The 17,939-nt window shown below is 42.4% G+C and overlaps 2 protein-coding genes across 2 annotated transcripts; both read right to left on the bottom strand.

Annotated features, from left to right (window-relative positions):
* Nucleotides 1-4,519: 4,519 nt before the first annotated feature.
* On the bottom strand, nt 4,520-7,835 carry LOC124696518 (putative B3 domain-containing protein Os03g0621600). The gene is made up of 8 exons (XM_047229235.1): nt 7,685-7,835; nt 7,301-7,428; nt 6,565-6,881; nt 6,369-6,489; nt 5,599-5,961; nt 5,421-5,547; nt 5,076-5,329; nt 4,520-4,857 (listed from the first exon to the last, which is right to left on the bottom strand). Exons 1-8 carry the CDS (start codon nt 7,833-7,835, stop codon nt 4,612-4,614), a joined length of 1,707 nt encoding a protein of 568 aa, XP_047085191.1. The 3' UTR covers nt 4,520-4,611.
* A 6,600-nt stretch (nt 7,836-14,435) lies between these two features.
* Nucleotides 14,436-17,656, bottom strand: LOC124696517 (putative B3 domain-containing protein Os08g0325100). Its single transcript, XM_047229234.1, has 8 exons — nt 17,617-17,656; nt 17,211-17,338; nt 16,507-16,823; nt 16,304-16,430; nt 15,591-15,893; nt 15,341-15,494; nt 14,994-15,247; nt 14,436-14,719 (listed from the first exon to the last, which is right to left on the bottom strand). Exons 1-8 carry the CDS (start codon nt 17,654-17,656, stop codon nt 14,471-14,473), a joined length of 1,572 nt encoding a protein of 523 aa, XP_047085190.1. The 3' UTR covers nt 14,436-14,470.
* Nucleotides 17,657-17,939: the final 283 nt, after the last annotated feature.

Raw genomic sequence — 17,939 nt, 5'->3', positions numbered from 1 at the left:
GGCCTAGTTGGACTCAACCCCGCACGCTCTGAAAACCCCAGAGACTGCATCAGTCATCAGACCGCACGCTGCTGACCGGAACAGTGTTACGCCGCACCATTCGAGGCTGGGTGTAGGTCAGGCACAGCGGCGAGATCAATCCTCCTGCGGGAATATTTCTTTTACTCAGTACTGGTTTCTGTCACTGCATATATTTGAGTGGAGATTTTTGGCTCCCTGAGTTTCCATGATCTTGTTAATTTTTAAAAATACATAGTAATATTTACGAGTTTCATAAAAATGAAAAAAAAAGTAGCCAATGATTCCACAGACATGGAAAATATCAATTTCAATACTTTGTAGTTTGAGCTACATAAAAATGATAAAAAGTGTGGATTTAAGTACGCATATTTTAAATCTTTCATATTTTATTAGATTTTATTATTTTTTGTAGCCAATGGTAAAAAGATTTTTAAATTGCGGTTTTGCATGATTGTATGGTACTACATCATTAACTATGTAAAAAATATATTTTTTGAAACCTATGAATAATAATTTTTTTAAATGAAGGGATCATTGAGCTCTGGAGCTAAAACTCTTTTCGCACATATATTTGTCCAAGATGCTACAAACTTAGCGAATATTTTGCTACAAACACAACACAAGAACAATATATTGCTAGACTCTAGGTGTCTATAACTAATGTTGCCTTTGTACTGCAAGCATATTTCACAGTGTTGCCAACGTTGGCCTCCATGTTGCATCACAGTGTAGCTGATTTCCTAGCTTACTACGACTAAAAGGGCTGCTACGTGTTCTGCTTGACACATAGAGAAGAATAATGCTACAATGATATTGCATGAGTGCAAAAAAAAACATGTTTTAGGAGTATGCTGTAATAATGGTCAGACAAAACGGGGTGGTGGCCAGTCTTGATGGCGTTGCCCTTCTTTTTCTTTTGTCGTGAGCCCGTGTGTACCATTTTCACATTTTCGCAGCTCCATCCTTTTGAAGGCACTTCACCCTCATTGTTGGCTATGCAACGGCACAAGCTCTGTTTTTAGAGAGGAAAATAGAATTAACCAGTTCATGCGGAAACTAGCTAAATACATATACATCTTCAACGCATATACCAGCCAAGAGGCTGCGTACCGCACAAGCCCACCCCTCCGTCTCTCAAGCAACCAAAAACCTAACATAACACCCTAACACACCATGAAATGATTTTATTCTAGCGAGAAGTGACTCATGATGTCTGCTCCATCGAGTGGCAGGGAAAACCCTAGCTAGGTGCCACCGAGCCCTCCCACCCTCCTCCCTCTACCTCGTTGTCGTTTGCAAGCGTCGCCAGGCAGAGCCCTAGGGCGCTGGCGGCTGCGAGGCCTCTCCTTCCCCCTCGAGCGACGGTGGCAGTGCGGGCCGATGCAGTCGCTGAGGGCACCATGTGATGGCGCTCAATACAAGCAGTTGGGAAACCCCAAGAGAAAAGTATGATGAGCACAGCAACAAGTTTTCTCTCAGTAAAAAGTTAAGGTTTAATCGATCAGTAGGAGAAAGGCATGACTTCTGAAGGTGTTGCTAGCTGACTTATTGGCAGGACGCACTACCGGTGTCAGCAACAATGTGGAACATGCACACAACACAATCGCAATACTTCATCCCAACTCAGAGTGAGGTTGTCAATCTCAGTGGTTTTGCTGATAACAAAGAGTTAACCGTATGGTGTGGAAAGAGATGTTTGCAGTGGAATGAAAAGAGAACAATGCTTGCAGTAAGTAAACAAAACATGATGATTGTATCAATATAAAAGAAAGGACCGGGGTCCACAGTTTACTAGAGGTGTCTCTTCATAAAGATAAATAGCATGTTGGGTGAACAAAATATAGTTGGACAATTGACAGAATAAAGTTCATACATGACAAGATAATTACTATGATATTCGTTTGAGCATTACAACATAATACATAGATCGTAATCCAACTACGTCTATGACTAATAATCTACCTTCCGGTTAGCATCCGCACCCCTTTCAGTATTAAGTTGTAAGCAACAGATTATCGCATTAACCAATGTGTGTAAAATAAACAATAGAACTACCCTTGGATAAAACATTGTTGTTTTCTCCTAGTAGCAACAACACATCTACAATCTTAGAAGTTATTGTCACTCTTTTAGAAAACTAGAAGCATGAACCCACTATCGAGCATAAATACTCCCGCTTGGAGTCACAAGCATTTACTTGGCCAAAGCATCTACTAGCAACGAAGAGCATGCAAGATCAAAAATAACATATGGCATGAATATAATCGATCTCAGTCATAGTATTCAATATTCATCGAATCCCAGCAAACACAACATGTAGCATTACATAAGGATGTTCTTGATCATGATAGGCAGCTCATAAGATCTAAACATGAGGCACAAATTGGATAAGACAACCATCTAGCTACTGCTATGGACCCATAGTCCAGGGATGAACTACTCACGCATCATATCGAAGGCGGGCATGGCGATGTAGAGGCCCCCGGTGATGATCTCCCCCTACGGTAGGGTGCCGGGAAGAGCTTCAGAACCCTACCGAGATGAGTTCTGCAATGGCGGCCGCGACGGAACTTTTCGTGTATAGAGTCTAGGGTATTCAGGGTTTTCCCGAGATCGTGAATAAATAGGCGGAAGGGCGAGGTCGGTGGAGGCCAGGGTGGCCCACACCTGACCTAGGCGCGACCAGGGCCTGGGCCGCCTAGGGGTGGCTTGGTCGCCCTGTGGCTCCTCTTCGACTCCCCTTCGGACTTCGTCTTCGTTACGGTAAAATATTTACTTCGGCTTTTGTTTCGTCCAATTCCGAGAATATTCCATGTACAACTTTTCTGAAACCGAAAACAACAGAAAATAGGGAACTGGCACTGCGGCATCTTGTCAATAGGTTAGCTCCGGAAAACGTATAAAGTGCAACGAAGTGTAAGCAAAACGTAGTGGAATTTGTGTAAAACAAGCATGGAGCATCAAAAATTATAGATACGTTTGAAACGTATCACCATGCTGGTCCGGGGTCGCAGTGGCGCGGCTGCTCGATAGCGGTGTGGAGATTCTGTGTGGAGGGCGTGTTCACGGCGGTGGCGGCGCTTCCGCGCGGTCAGCGGCAGATGATGTGCACAGGTGCCCAAATCGAATTGATGTGGGCCGGTCCCGATCTGGAGCAGGGGCGTGCGCTACCATGAGGCGGTGCGGCACCGTCTTAGAGCTGGGATCCTGGAGGGGTCGGGTAGTGTGGTTGCCTGGCCGCCTTGGGTGTAACATCCCAGGTTTTAGGACAAACACGGGGTAGAATTAGAAAGGGTTGTGCATTTCATCGCAAAACAGGAAAAATTTCGCGCGTAAATGCATAGAACCTAGGGGGATTAATGTCTCACTCTCTCTCTTTCTCTCTCTCGCTTGGAACTAGGCTTTAGTCGTTGCGAGAGTGCGATAGATTTCAACGTGACCTCTTTGAAAATAAGGTTTGAGGAGAAGGAATTTGAATTGGAAAGTTTCAAATCTACCATTTGAATTTAAATTGGAAGTCCTTTTAGAAAAGCACTTGAATTCAAAATACCATTTTGAATTTAAGTGAAAACAAAAAATTGGAATTAAAATATTAAAGAAGAATACAAATTAAACTATTTCAAACATTCACAGGTAAGGAAAAAACTTGAGCTTTATTGATATACAACACATACATTCAAACAAAAGAATCAATAAATAAATTGAAAATTACAAGTTGACCACCGAAAGAATGTAAACCTAGTCTAAACCTAACTAAAATCTTGATCTTCCACTTCTTGATCATTTTGATCTTGAACACCTCCAAGAATCAACAAACCAGGAAAACAAGAAGCCAAATGGCATTCCAAATTAACTCACCCTAGTGATAAACATCAGTTGGTCGACCTCATCCACATGACTAAGCCCCTCAAAACCAATCAGCTCACTCACCAGATGACCAACACACACAACTTTGTCAATAGAACATGTGTCGACCAGGGCAAGGTCCCTGCCTTGCCAAATAAGCAAGACCAAAGCACACAACAGTCAATCCATCGACAACACCAGTTCACCACCACGAACAGTCAATCCATCGACAACACCAGTACTGGAGCCGGCTGATAGAGATGCTCTAATCCAACCAATTTGTTGTCTTCTCATCACGGCTACGGTCCTCTTCCTAGGCTATTTGTAGTGATATGTGAAATTTTACTGACTAGCGAGCAGCAAGAGACAATAGACAACACAAGATAATAAACAAACTAATTAAAAGCCAAAGGGAAGCAATACAAAAGTAAGCAAATGGCCTAAGAGCAAGAGGCAAGCGTGGTCGCAGCAGCACTATAAACAGACTGAAGTTAGGACCAGCTACGCCTAACTTGAAGAAATTCAGCGCAACACAACGGTACTGGTAGTTCAACCTTGCACCAAAAGTGCAATAACGGATATATTAAAAAAAAAGTGCAATAACCAGCAAGTCACAAACAAGCACCATGGTTCTCTTCAAATTCACCAGTGATTCACTACCAACAACAAAAGCACTGCCTCCAACACAAACGATTCCCAGTCTACCGCCGTCAGCAAGCTCGGCAACAACAACAGTATGACTTATCAATTGTCATCATTTAAACGGATGATATAGACCTCCATGGTTCTCTTCTGATTACTCAACAGCTCAAAGAGGCAGATATCACCCATCTTCAAATCGTTGTCTTGTGCAAACTTTTTCCATCCAATGGAGAGCTTTTTATCACCACGGGTGTCACCAAACCGGCAGTCCCATGTCACGTCGTGATACTGAAGATACACGTGAAGCCCCCCTGCAAGATATTCCTTAGCATAGTGGCTAGGGAATGTCTGTTTCCATATTTAAACAGAAGATTTAGTAGTATATAACAGAGTCAAGGAATCTACAGGCGGCTTAGATGGCATAATCTAACGGTTTACATGGCATAGTTGAATTAGAAACAATGGCCAAGATTAACATCATAACTTCCTAATAGCGTTTGCATTAATATTAGCAGTTCACACATGCGCCTACATGAAAAATAAGACATTAAGAAAATGGAACTCACCAGAAAGAAACTTGATTCAATGCTGGACTTTCTCATCACAGCAACAACGATAGGGATCTCAGAGTGTATAGATTCGACCTTCTGCTTCACCGCCTCCTTCTGAACCAAAGTAAGTTTGGTCTTATGTGTGGTAATGTAACCACCCTTTAACTGCTCCTTTTGAAAAGAAGATAGCTTGCTCTTCTTTTTGACAATGTAATTGGAACCATGCACACCATGTACTCCATATTCATCTTCAGACGAAAAAAATTCTTCTGTTCACAGAAAAGAGAACTACTAAATATAGGTACAAAAAGAAGGGAATGGTTTGCAAGTGAAGATGTATCTATTATCAAAAACTGAGACCAGATGATTCAGAGGAAATATTTATTGGGGCCATGTTGCCTTGACATGACTTGTCCATTTGGCGGGGCTGCATTATTTCCAGTTGTGGTGACTCCATTGGCAGCCCATTCACCGTGCTAGTAGATGGCTGCATTTCCATGGGCTGAAGAAGAACATGAGAAGTGTTCATGGATTCAACAGGTGATTGCATTTGGGCTGATTGGGGTTGAATATTAGAAGGGTTCAGTGTTTCAGTAGCATTTGTGTGACTTTCTTGAAGAGGAGCCAGAAAAGGATCCACAACAACTGTCAATGCATTCTCACAACCAAATTTATCAAAGATTATGACACTAAACTTGGAGTTTCCTTTGTATCTGAATACTATGGTGTCATACATCAGTAGACCAAAGGTTTGACTGAATTTGTTCCATCCAGCTGTAAGGACAAGCTTTTCTTGGTGCTTGGCAACTCCAATTATGTAACTGCAATTATTTTTTGTTTCAAGTGTGATCTCTCCTGGAATCTCGCCCTTGAAACGCTTAACAAATTCTTCTGGGATGATCTGGAGAAGCAACAAGTTCTTTGGCATGTTAGAATGGATTGTTTGTAAACAAGATTAAAAAGGTATTCACTATAATCAAAATGCATTTGCCTCTTTAATATATGACCATAACATACCAAGGAAATGCAAGAGGCATTCATAGGGAGAAGGGGAATGCCAAAAGCATGGTACCAACTTTGTGCAGACAAACGTAACTGAATATGCTACCATGCTGGACTCAATCCAAATGTCAAATTAACGGGAGAAATGACAAAAAGTTGAAAGGACTATATATACTTTCTGCTTTTCTGTAAAACATTAAACAACTACAAATATTTTAACTCGAAAGGTAGAAAATCACTGGTCTTACGGAAAACAACAAAGTGTATGACTTAAAGGAGTGATACTGTATTTGAATATAAAATTACCATCTTGTGTTGAAAATCGCCCATCATAAGCATAGACAAATATTTTTTTTCATCATCCAAGTTCATATAGTGATATTCAAGATAGCCTTTGCATCTTTCAGAAGGCACAGCCATGCAAAACCTACAGTGCAAACACCATTTGAAGTGAAATTTGGGCCTGCAAGTGAAGTCATGAATAAAAAAACTGGTATTTTACCCAATTTCATGTGCATCACTGCGCCTGTCTTGGACCTGAGTGATAAAAGGATCCAGAAGAACCGACAATGCTTTCTCTTGACCAAGCTTATCAAATATTATCACATTAAACTGAGAGTTTCCGTTGTATTTTAATATTACGGAATCACCCATTTGTAGATCATAGCTTTCAACGAATTGTCTCCAACCAACTGTAAAGACATGCTTTTGTTGGTTCCTGGCAACCACAATAGTGTGACTGTCACCCTTTCGGGTTTCTAGCTTGATCTCTGCTGGGATCTCGCCTTTGAAACGCCGCAGAAGTTCTTCTGGGATTATCTGCAGATTATAAAACAAAGTTTGAACGGATAAATTATGATCAAGATCCAAAGGACACAAGTTATAATCAAAGTGTATCTTTGTCACGCTGATACCTGACTAGTATCTTAGAAAAAACAAGGAAACGCCTTTAGATCTTCCTTTTATCTGAGGAAAGAAAACTACGTGGAAATTTCGTGTAAACTAACTAATCTGATGTGCAAATGTGGCGTCTATTTGGACACGAAATTAACAAGACAAATTACCAGAAGGTTGCAAACACTCTACATAGAAAATATATCTGCCCATCAAGTAATTGACTACTATGCAGAATTTAAAGTAGTATATAGTAGAAAAATCATTAGTCTATAAAGAAAATAGCACTCAGATAGTATAACACATGAGAGTGGAGCTGTATTTGAAATTTTGAATAGTGTTACCATCGCATCTCGGAAATCGCCCATCATAAACACCAAGAAATGCTTCTTCTTATCATCCAACTTCCTGTATGTATCCCCATCCCGCAGTTTGCAAGCTTTACAAGACGTGCGCATCCTTTTTAGCACACCTGCAATGCAAATTTTCACTTGCAGTGAACAATTGGTACGATGACAACAACAAAAGAGCTTGCTCTTGACCAGAGCTTATGTACTCAAAATCTGAGTTTCAAACTATGATTCGTGCTTACAAAATAAAATTTGATTCAGACCACCACTGCTCTATCAGAAGGGGATTCCCGATGTATAGGATAAGAAAAGAAATCTCCATGAACCTGACTCTCTCTAGCATTGTCGCGCCGACCTCAACCCACCTCTGCCGGGTACCGACCACCCCGCCGGCGGCCGATTCTCCAGCATGTCGTAGAGCTACACGTGACGCTCCATCGACCTGATCCAGAGCGCATGCGGACATGGTGTGCTGGCCGTCGCCGCCGTCAAGCGTACCCTCGACCGACCACCCCGCCGCACCGCCCATTCTCCGGCGTGTCGACCTCATCGAGAGCGCACGCCGTGCGCAGCATGCCCGTCGCCGCCTTCAAGCGCGCTCGCCACAGACCTCCCTCCTCATCGAGAACGCACGCTGTGCGCAGCATGGAAGACGCACCCTCCCCCTCACCCCCAAACAAGACGCAGGCACAACTTGTAATGAACAAGAAAACGGCGTACATGTTGCTGGATCTAAAATCAAGCCATGATAAAAGTAAAGGATGCTGAAAATCATCTGCGCTATTTAGCAGTATCTACTGTTCTGCGAAAGGAAAGCCAGTAACTAGTAGTAATAATTAGCTAGTAGTAGAAGGGAAGAAAAGTGTTTGGCAATCCGTCGCCCAAGAAATAAAATCGATCCAAGTCGTAAGGGAGAGTCCAATCTAGGTCAAGGAGCTATGATTTTATCTCGTTAATTTTTACCTTGCATACCGCGTCACCTCTGTTCTCCGGCTCCCCTACTATGTGCCCAGGCTCAACCGCTCCAATAGTCCAGATCTTGAGGATGAACATATGCTGTTCCACCACTGCCTGACCGGAGTGAGATCAGGTGACATGCGGCCTAAATCCAAATTTAAATATTGTGAAAAAATCTAAAGAAAAATCATGCATGTTCACCGTACATATTAAGACAACCCCTAAAATTTTCAGATCAAAATTCGAAACATACATCGAGAAACAAAAAAGAGAAATCTGTCATGAATAGTACCGAATTCAAATCTGAGTTTCCCTGTAGACTATTCACATCTGAGTTTCCCTTTTTTGTTTCTCGATGTATGTTTCGAATTTTGATCTGAATTTTTTAGAGATTATCTTAATATGTCCTGTGAATGTTTTTTTTAGATTTTTTCGAAATGTTTAAATTTGGCTTTAGGCCGCATGTTACACGGTGACATGCAAAAGGTGCATGTCACCTGATCTCACTCCTGCCTGACCATAGTTCCATTTTTACCTTGGGGAATTCATTTTTTACATTCAGAGTACGATCTATTTTTATCACACCAGTTACCTCGAAAATTACATTAAAGTCTGAGAAAATTACAAAAAAAACATAATTCAAGGAAAATACAAGAATGAACCTGGGTGCACGTGCACTCGTTTTCTCTAATATTGAAGAAATGCTATTTGAAAATCTTAAAATAAATTAAAATATTTTTTCATGTACACATTATGTTGATACGTATTTGTGTAAGTTTTCGCGGAAAAATACATTTGTATGTGGCCTACACGAAATGACAAAATGTTCAAATGGCACTATAATATTAGTTGTGTATTGTTTAAGGAAATAGGAAATTTCATTTTCACGTTTACGTGTAGGTCACATATGATCATTTTTTATGTCAAAATCTGCACAAATAAATATCAACATAGGATATACATGCTTGTATTTTTTCAATTTTTTCTAAAACTTTCAAGCAGCATTTTTTTGGAATTTTGCATATGAATTTCACGTGCATCCAAGTACACATCGTTAGCGTCTCATAATCCAAGCCTTTGAATATAAACACCAGCCGTTTTTTTTTAAATTAGCAATTTGGGGCGGGTACTAGTTAATAGCGTGACAAAAGACACTAATATACCATAAACTTAACATAGTTTCTGGCTGATGGAACCAGCTGAAAGGTGGATAAAGTGGCATAAAATCCTGCCATATTTATTAAAAGCATCTCCACTCGTCCCTAAAAGGGTCCTTATTGAACTTTAGAGAATGCTAGCGCTCAGCCGTGATCTCCAAAATAGTTTTTCAGCCGATGTGGCTCAACTATTCAGTGCCCCCAGGGAGACTAGTAGGGGCGCTAACGCGTCGGGTGTTGGCGGGAACGGCGCGTGAAGGAGGTGTGGGCAACGCTTCCTAACTGTGGAACCGTCCCGTTAGTGTCGGTGGAGTCCTCTTCCTCCTCACCTTCCGCGCCCGTCATAGGCTTCTCGCCTTCAACGCCTGCTCACCTTCCGTATCGGCGCTAACGTTAATGCTCGCCAACGCGCCATCGGCGCCATATAAACCACCGTGTGCGCTCCCTCGCAGCACATTCCAGCCATCACCCTCGCTATTTCCTCCAAACTTTCTCCAACGCCCTCGCCATGGACCGCCGAAAGCAAGAAGGCACGCCACCAACGGCTTGGTCCATCGGTCGCTTCGAGCTAGTCACCAAGGCACGCACCCTCTGGAATGCGTGTTACCTCGTCCCGGGGGCTGAGCACTCAGCCGCAACGACCAACCGGTCCCGCCAGTGCCGATGGGGTCAGACGCGCTTTGGTGATCTACGACCACTTCTGGGGCCAGCTCATGCCGGAGGAGCGCAACGACCCGCGATGGTCGTCGAGCAACGACCACGCCTGGACACCCTTCTTCGAGTGCGAGGACCGCCTCTGCCTATAACGGCAGCGGCGATTTACCGGCGAACTACAATGCCAGTGGACGACGGAGGTGGTGGAGCGCGCCCAGGAGGACCCTCGCGTGGGTCCTCAACTACATCGCTGAGGGGAACGACCCCCCGGTGCAAATGCCGCCACGGTAGTTGCAGCTGGCGCCCCCGCACAGCAGCGACCAGTGGGCGGCACGATGCCAGGCCTCGTCTACATCGCGCTCCTCCTCCTCCTCGCGTGGGTCCTGAGAGAGGTACTCGCCCTACAACACGTTGTCACCTGATACGTCTCAAACGTATCTACAAATTTTTATGCTCCATGCTTGTTTTACACTAATTTCTATATGTTTTTTCTTACACTTCGTTGCACTTTTATACATTTTCCAGAACTAACATATTGACCAAGATGCCACAGTGCTAATTCCATGTTTTCTGTTGTTTTGTATTTCAGAAAAGTTGTACAGGAAATATTCTTGGAATTGAATGAAACAAAAGTCGATGTTCATATTTTACTGTAACAAAGCTCCGCCGCGCCAGCGGGAGTGGACGGCACTGCCGGAGTACAAGGCGGCGGCGTCCATCGTCAAGGTGGACAACGACCCCGAGGAGTTCCCTAGACTGCGCCAGGCCCAACTCGAGTCCTTTGCCGCGACGGATGAGTTCGCCGAGGCGTGGAGCATGACGGAAACGCCACCGTCGCCTCGGCCTCGTCATCAACCTAGACGACGGTGACGCTAGCCCGTCCAGTAGGACGCATAAAAGGAGCGGGGATGCTAGCCAGGGCTGCAGCTACCTCCCGTAGCCAAAGGAGAAGCCCAGCAACGAGGAGGAGGACTACGTGGCGGCGATGTACCGCCGCATAGGGCTAGGGCGTGGCGGCAACGACGACGGTTACTAGTTCTTTTTAGGGTTTTTTATGTTTATGTTTTGAAATTTGTACAAATATTGGCTATCTTCGAATCTATTATTTCTATAAATTGTGTCATATATGGACAAGGATTTTGTGCACATGGGAGCTCAGTGCTCCCTTCACTTTTGGATTTTTGAAAATTTCAGATTCTCATATTTCTCTCCTTTCAAGAATTATGATATTAAATATGTAGATAGATGTGTATACGAGGATTGGAATCAAAAAAATCTCGTCAAAAAATACGTTATATTTTTGGAGATGCAAAAAAGACAAATTTCTGACAGTACACTGACAAAATATACGTACTATTGTACTACTATTTATAGTCAGAAATTTATTTTTTTGTATTTTCCAAAATATAAAGTATTTTTTAATGGGACTTTTTTACTCCACTCCTTGCCTAAATCTATCTACATATTTAATGCCATAATTTTTGAAAACATAAAAGAGCGGGGTTTTGAAAATTTTCAAAAATCCAAAAGTCCAAGGAGCACTTGTGCTCGTGTGCACATGGTACTTTCCGGTCATATATACTCTGATCATTCGTTAAAATATTTCAAGTCAATCTGAATCGAGGCGTGGCTGCTTGCTGCTACAACTACAAGGGTTAGAGCACGCGCGTATCTGCTTACTTGTACCACTAGGCGCGTATAGAGTAGGTCATTCTTACACTGCAGTGTCCAGTGGGTATCGTCCTGTCAAATCCCGGCAACAGCTGCGTGAAATGGGCACTGGCACACGCAAAGCAGCAGTGCTACTCTGAACAGCCCGGGTACACGTCAAATCTGCACCAAAATGCATTATTTTACTCTGGTGTACCGTCGTCGCCTCGTTGTCGTTCGACTCTAGCTGTTGAAAAGCCAGGGCATACATCAGTCATCATCAGACCGCACGTTGCTGGCAGGAACAGTGTTACGCCGCACCGTTCGGAAACACTGGAAATTTTGTGATCAGATTTGCATCAGATTTTATCTCCAGCAATGATGCTCAGTTGTAGAGTTTCTTTGGTTCAAAAGATTTTGGCGTCAACTTTGGAGATTTTGTGGCCGCACGAGTGCCCATTTCACGCGATTCTTCAGGGATTTTGTCGGTCTGGAAGATGGCAAGAGTGGGCAGAAGCCGAGAAGGGCATGTCATCGCTCGCAGGCTCTCGACGTGCGGCCACAAAACCTCGGAAGTTGACGCGAAAGTCTTTTGATGCGGGACTTCAAATCTCCAGCAAAAGGTTCTTGGCATACCCGATGCAGTACTTACTCCGGTGACTGGCGTAATAAATGAAAGACCTACTCTGCTACTCTACAAGGTTACTGTAGCTCACCGTCCTTGCCTCATTGGATTCTACTCCAGCTGTGAACGTCTGAACGACCTTTGGATATATATTTGTTAAAAAATGAATGTATATAGTAGATATGATTTAAAAAAGGATGTTGGAAAACTAAAACTGATCCCGGGTGTATATGCACCCGGTATGTACAAACCATATTTCGAAAACGTAAAATTTTTAGGAAAAAATAGCATATAGACACGTAAAGTTTCACATAAAACCGACAATTTTTTTACCCTGTGTAAAAAAAGACAAATAGTGCCTGGCCAAATAGATTATTTTAGCACAAAAAACTTGTCTTTTCTGTGCAGGACACAAAACATATCGATTTTTGCTGAAACAACTTTGTGAGCATGTAACATGTCAAGGTATACACGAGGCATTTTTATTTGTATTTATTGACATTTGTAAATTTGTTTAATATGAATTTTAAATAAAAGGTCCATATGCACCCGGGTGTAGAAACACCATGTCCGTATATACATACGATCTAGGAAAAATAAAGAAATGAATGTTTGTCAAAAAATGACCTCAAAAAAATACTCACTTCGTACAAATATATTTGGTAAAATTTAAATGTACATAGATACGATCTCAAAAAAGAATGTTTGTCAAAAAAAGAGAGTATACATAATTGTCAAAAAATTGTTAAAATTTAGATGTATGTAGATACTAAATAGCATCTAGATACATCCAAAATTTGACAAATATTCGTGGGACAGAGGGAGTATAATTTAGTGCATAGATACATTTGGTTTTTAAAAAATAAGACATTACTTATATGGTATGAAGGGAGTAGTAGGCCGCACCATTCAAGGGAGTGTGCGTGGTATATTGAGAGGCACCAAGACAAGATCCATCATTAAACTTGAATACTAGTACTTCCTCCCATACATAATAAGTGCTAAATTTTAATTAAATTTAGTCTAAATTTAAACTAAACCTCCGATAGTTATTATGGTTTGGAGGAAGTAGTATATTTGTTTTGCGAGGTATGCTCCGGTGTCCCCTCCCCTCCCACCATCACTAGAGTGGGAAGGGTAAGTTAGACCACGAAGATGTATCGGGAGATCCTGACTATCCACAAGGTGCCCAAAGTTTGCAAAGGATAGGACACTGAAACAAACCCCTGTTTTTTTTCCCGCGTAATCCTGCTGTTTGGGATGTTGTGATACTATGAATCTCGGAGGGTGTAGTATACTTGTTTTGCATAATGTTGCATATGTGGGATGTTGCAATACATGAACGATATGAGGGCCAAAGTTTGAAGAGAACGAACACTGAAGAAAAAGTTCATTTTGTGAGATGAGGGTGTCGGATCCACACTGCATACGTTCAGTGATCATTCCCAGTGATTTACCGCGACCAAAATGCTGCTAGGTGTTTTTGACGCATGGCAAAGAACAACGGTAGAGCGATGTTGCTTAAGCGTAAAAGTGGTGCTTTTGAAATAAATGTATGCTGCAGTGGTCAGGCAAGCCTGGTGGCCACTTCCTCTTGCGGCGAGACGATCAGAGCTCCCATTACTGATAGAGTTTCAGTCTGGTGCCCTTTTCAGTATCTGTAGGTCCTTCGTTGTGAAGGCACTTCACTCGCTTGTCACAACCAACGTCCAATGTAATCCAGTAATTTCCTTCATCTTTTCATCAACAAACAATAAACAGCAATCATACGTGAAAGTTCAGTGACTAGCCCGAGATAATAAAGAGCAAGAGGAAATATCCAAACCAACAAACAAGCCGAAGGGGAGCAGATGAAAAGTAAAGAAACGGGCATAACAGCAAGAGGCCTGCAAGTGCATCAGCACCGCCACCAATAAACGAACTGAAGTTAGGACCTGCAACGCCTAATTTAAAAAGAAATTTCACGCGGCAAAAACTGCGTCATTAACTGGCAGGTTACAAACAAACCCAAAAGCCTATCAGGCTAACACCATCAGCAGCGCGGCAGTGATTAACTGAACAGCAACGCACACCATCACTAGTCAGTCTAAATGCAGCAACGGCAGCAGTATGGGATGTCGATCAATTGCCTTCATTTACAGGGATGATATAGACCTCCATGGTTCTTATCCCCTGGTTGCTCAGCAGCTCAAAGAGGCAGATATCACCCATCCTCAGATTGTTGTCTTCTACAAACTTTTTCCATCCACTTCTCAGCCTATTATCTTGGGAGGTCTCACCAAACCGCACTGCATATTTCTGATCAAGCACCTTAAGATACATGTTTGGATCCCCGCCAAGATATTTCTTAACATAGTGGCTGGGGAAAGTCTGTTTACAGATTTGAACAAAAGAGTTAGTAGATAATGTTGTGAAGACAAATTCTAAGTAAAATAACAGGTCAACCGCTTTCTGAATTTGTAAAGTATTTCGAAGCAAACTCCATTTCGTAAAAAAGAAATAAGGAAGCAAACTGGATGTCAATTCAGAGATGGCAGATTATGAATTTAGCTTTTATATTAGTATTAATAATATTCATATACAGAACTTTAGATGTGTGCTTTTATGATCGAAGTAGAACACACATTAGAAAGATGGAACTCACCACAGAGCATCCTGAATCAACGTTGGACTTGCTCATCACAGTAACAACGATAGGGATTTCTGAGTCTATGGATTGGACCTTCTGCTTCACCACCTCCTTCTGAACCCAAGTTAGTTTGGTCTTACGTGTGGTAACGTAACCATCCTTCAACTGCTCCTTTTGAAAAGAAGATAGCCAGCTCTTCTTTCCGACAGTCCAATTGGAATCAGACACATCCGGTGCTCCATGGCCATCTTCAGAGGAGAAACATTCTTCTGTGCACAGAAAAGGGAACTAGTAAATATAAGCACACATAGATTAAAATGATTTACAAGGGAAGATGTATTCTATATTAAAATTACTGAGACCAGATGATTCAGAGGAGAAATTATTTATTGCAGCCATGTTTCCTTGACATGACTTGTCCGATTGCAGGCGCCTCTGTCTTTTCGTTGGTGGTGACTCCATCAACTCCATCGGCGGCCCGTTCACTCTGCTAGTAGGTGTCTGTCTTTCCATGGGCTGAGGAGGGACATAAGAAGTGTTCATGGATTCAACAGGTGATTGCATTTGGGCTGACTGCGGATGAATATTAGAACAGTTCACTGTTTTAATTACCTTTGTGTACCTTTCTTGCGCAGGAGCCACAAAAGGATCCACAACAACTGATAATGCATTCTCACAACCAAGATTATCAAAGATTATGACACTAAACTTGGAGTTTCCATTGTATCTGAATACTATTGTGTCACCCATCTGCAGAGCAAAGGTTTCAACGAAATTCCCCCATCCCGCTGTAAGGACAAGCTTTTCTTGTTGCTTGGTTACTCCAATTATGTAACTACAGTGATTTTTTGTTTCAAGTGTGATCTTTCCTGGGATCTCGCCCTTGAAACGCTTAACAAATTCTTCTGGGATGATCTGGAGAAGCAACATGATTTTTTTGTATGTCAGAATGGACTGTTTGTAAACAAGATTATAAAGATATTTGCTATAATCAAAGTGCTCTTCAATATGTGACTCTATAACATAACAAGGAAATGCAAGATGCATATATCATAGGGAAAAGGAGAATGCCAAAAGCATGTTATCAACTTTGTGCGGACAAACATACCTGAATATGCTACTACCATGCTGGATTCAATCCAAATGTCAAATTAATAGGAGAAATTACAAAAGGTTGCAAGAACTACATATAATTTCAGCTTTTACCTAAACCATTATACAGCTACACATAATTTGAACTAGAAGGGTAGAAAATAATTGGTCTTCAGATAAACTGCAAAATTAATGACATAAGGGAGTGCTACTGTATTTGAATATAAAATTACCATCTCATTTTGAAAATCACCCATCATAAGCATTGACAAATTTTTTTTTTCATCATCCAAGTTCATGTAGTAAAATTCGAGATAGCTTTTGCATCTTCCACAAGGTGCATCCAGGTTTCTAGCAGACCTGCAGTGCAAACGCCATTTAGTTTGAAATTTGATCTTGCAAATGAAGCCGTGAATTAAGAAAACTGATATTTTACCCAATTTCATGTGTGCCGCTGCGCCTGTCTTGAACCTGATTCATAAAAGGATCCAGAACAACCGACAATGCTTTCTCTCGACCAAGGTTATCAAATATTATGACATCAAACTGAGAGTTTCCATTGTATTTTAATATTAAGGAATCACCCATGTGTAGATCATAGATTTCAACGAACCGACTCCAACCCAGTGTAAGGACATGCTTTTCTTGGTTCTTGGCAACCGCAATAGTGTGAATGTCACCCTTTTGGGTTTCTAGCTTGATCTCTCCTGGGAACTCGCCTTTGAAACGCCGGAGAAGTTCTTCTGGGATTATCTGCAGAAGTAAAACAAAGCTTGAATGGATAATTTATGATCAAGATCAAAGTGTATCTTTGTCACGCTGATACCTGACTGGTATCTTAGGGAAAACAAGGAAATAAAACTACATGGAAATTTCGTGTAAACTGACTTACCTGACTGTGCAATCATGGTTATGCTACTGGTGTCTATTCGGGCACCAAATTAACAAGACAAAAAACCAGAAGGTTGCAAACACCCTATATAGAAAATACATCTGCCCACGAAGCAATTGACTACTAGGAAGAATTTCTAGTAGATAGTGGAAACATCAGCAGTCTTTAAAAAAATAGTCACCACGGATAAAATAACACATGATTATTATTCCAAAAATATAGGTGGAGCTGTATTTGAATAGGGTTACCATCGCATCTCGGAAATCACCCATCATAAGCACCAAGTAGTGCTTCTTTTCATCATCAAAATTCCTGTACATATTCTCATCCCGCAGTTTGCAAGTTTTACAAGACGTGCACATCCTTTTTAGCACACCTGCAGCGCGAAATTTACTTGCAGTGAAAAAATTGTTAACGAGGACATGAACGGCAAAATGACTTGTAGTTGACCAGCATCTAGTGTACTCCTCAATCTGAGTTTGAGAACTATGATTCGTGCTTAAAAAACAAACTTTGATTCAAACCATCGCTGCTCGATCAGAAGGGGAATCACGATGAATAGGATAACAAAAAAAATCTCCCATGAAGCTAACTTTCTCTAGTACGGCCGGGCGGTCCGCGCCAACCTCACACCAGCTCGTTACGCGCCGGTACCGGCCATCCCGCCGGACGCCGGTGGCCGATTCTCAGGCATGTCGACCTCATCGAGCGCGCACGGCGTGCCCAGCGCCCCAGCATGGCTGTCGCCCCCGTCAAGCGCACCCTCTACCAACCAACCCACCGGCGGGCGATTCTCCGGCACGGCATGTCTACCTCATCGAGAGCCCACACCGTGAGCAGCATGGCCGTCGGCGCCGTCAAGCGCGCCCTTCCACCGGCCACCCCCCTCAGCGGCCGACTCTCCGGCGTTTCGAAGTCATCGAGAGCAAACGGCGTGCCCGGCATAGCCGTCGCCGCCGTCAAGCGAACCCTCCACT

This window comes from Lolium rigidum, chromosome 3, assembly GCF_022539505.1.
Source record: "Lolium rigidum isolate FL_2022 chromosome 3, APGP_CSIRO_Lrig_0.1, whole genome shotgun sequence".
Classification (NCBI taxonomy): domain Eukaryota; kingdom Viridiplantae; phylum Streptophyta; class Magnoliopsida; order Poales; family Poaceae; genus Lolium; species Lolium rigidum.
Note: the sequence above shows the minus strand (reverse complement) of the source record. Positions and strands in the feature narration are given on the sequence as shown.

Bases quoted from the DNA above. Each gene is read 5' to 3' on its own strand.
- LOC124696518 (XM_047229235.1), bottom strand. From the start codon at position 7,835: ATGGGCGGTGCGGCGGGGTGGTCGGTCGAGGGTACGCTTGACGGCGGC. The intron at 5,962-6,368 runs GTAATTTTATAT...TTGCTTCTCCAG, and splicing joins GCGATTTTCAACACAAGATG to ATCATCCCAGAAGAATTTGT. The intron at 4,858-5,075 runs GTGAGTTCCATT...ATATGGAAACAG, and splicing joins TTGAATCAAGTTTCTTTCTG to ACATTCCCTAGCCACTATGC.
- LOC124696517 (XM_047229234.1), bottom strand. From the start codon at position 17,656: ATGCCTGAGAATCGGCCACCGGCGTCCGGCGGGATGGCCG. The intron at 16,431-16,506 runs GTAAAATATCAG...TTTGCACTGCAG, and splicing joins AGCGGCACACATGAAATTGG to GTCTGCTAGAAACCTGGATG. The intron at 14,720-14,993 runs GTGAGTTCCATC...ATCTGTAAACAG, and splicing joins TTGATTCAGGATGCTCTGTG to ACTTTCCCCAGCCACTATGT.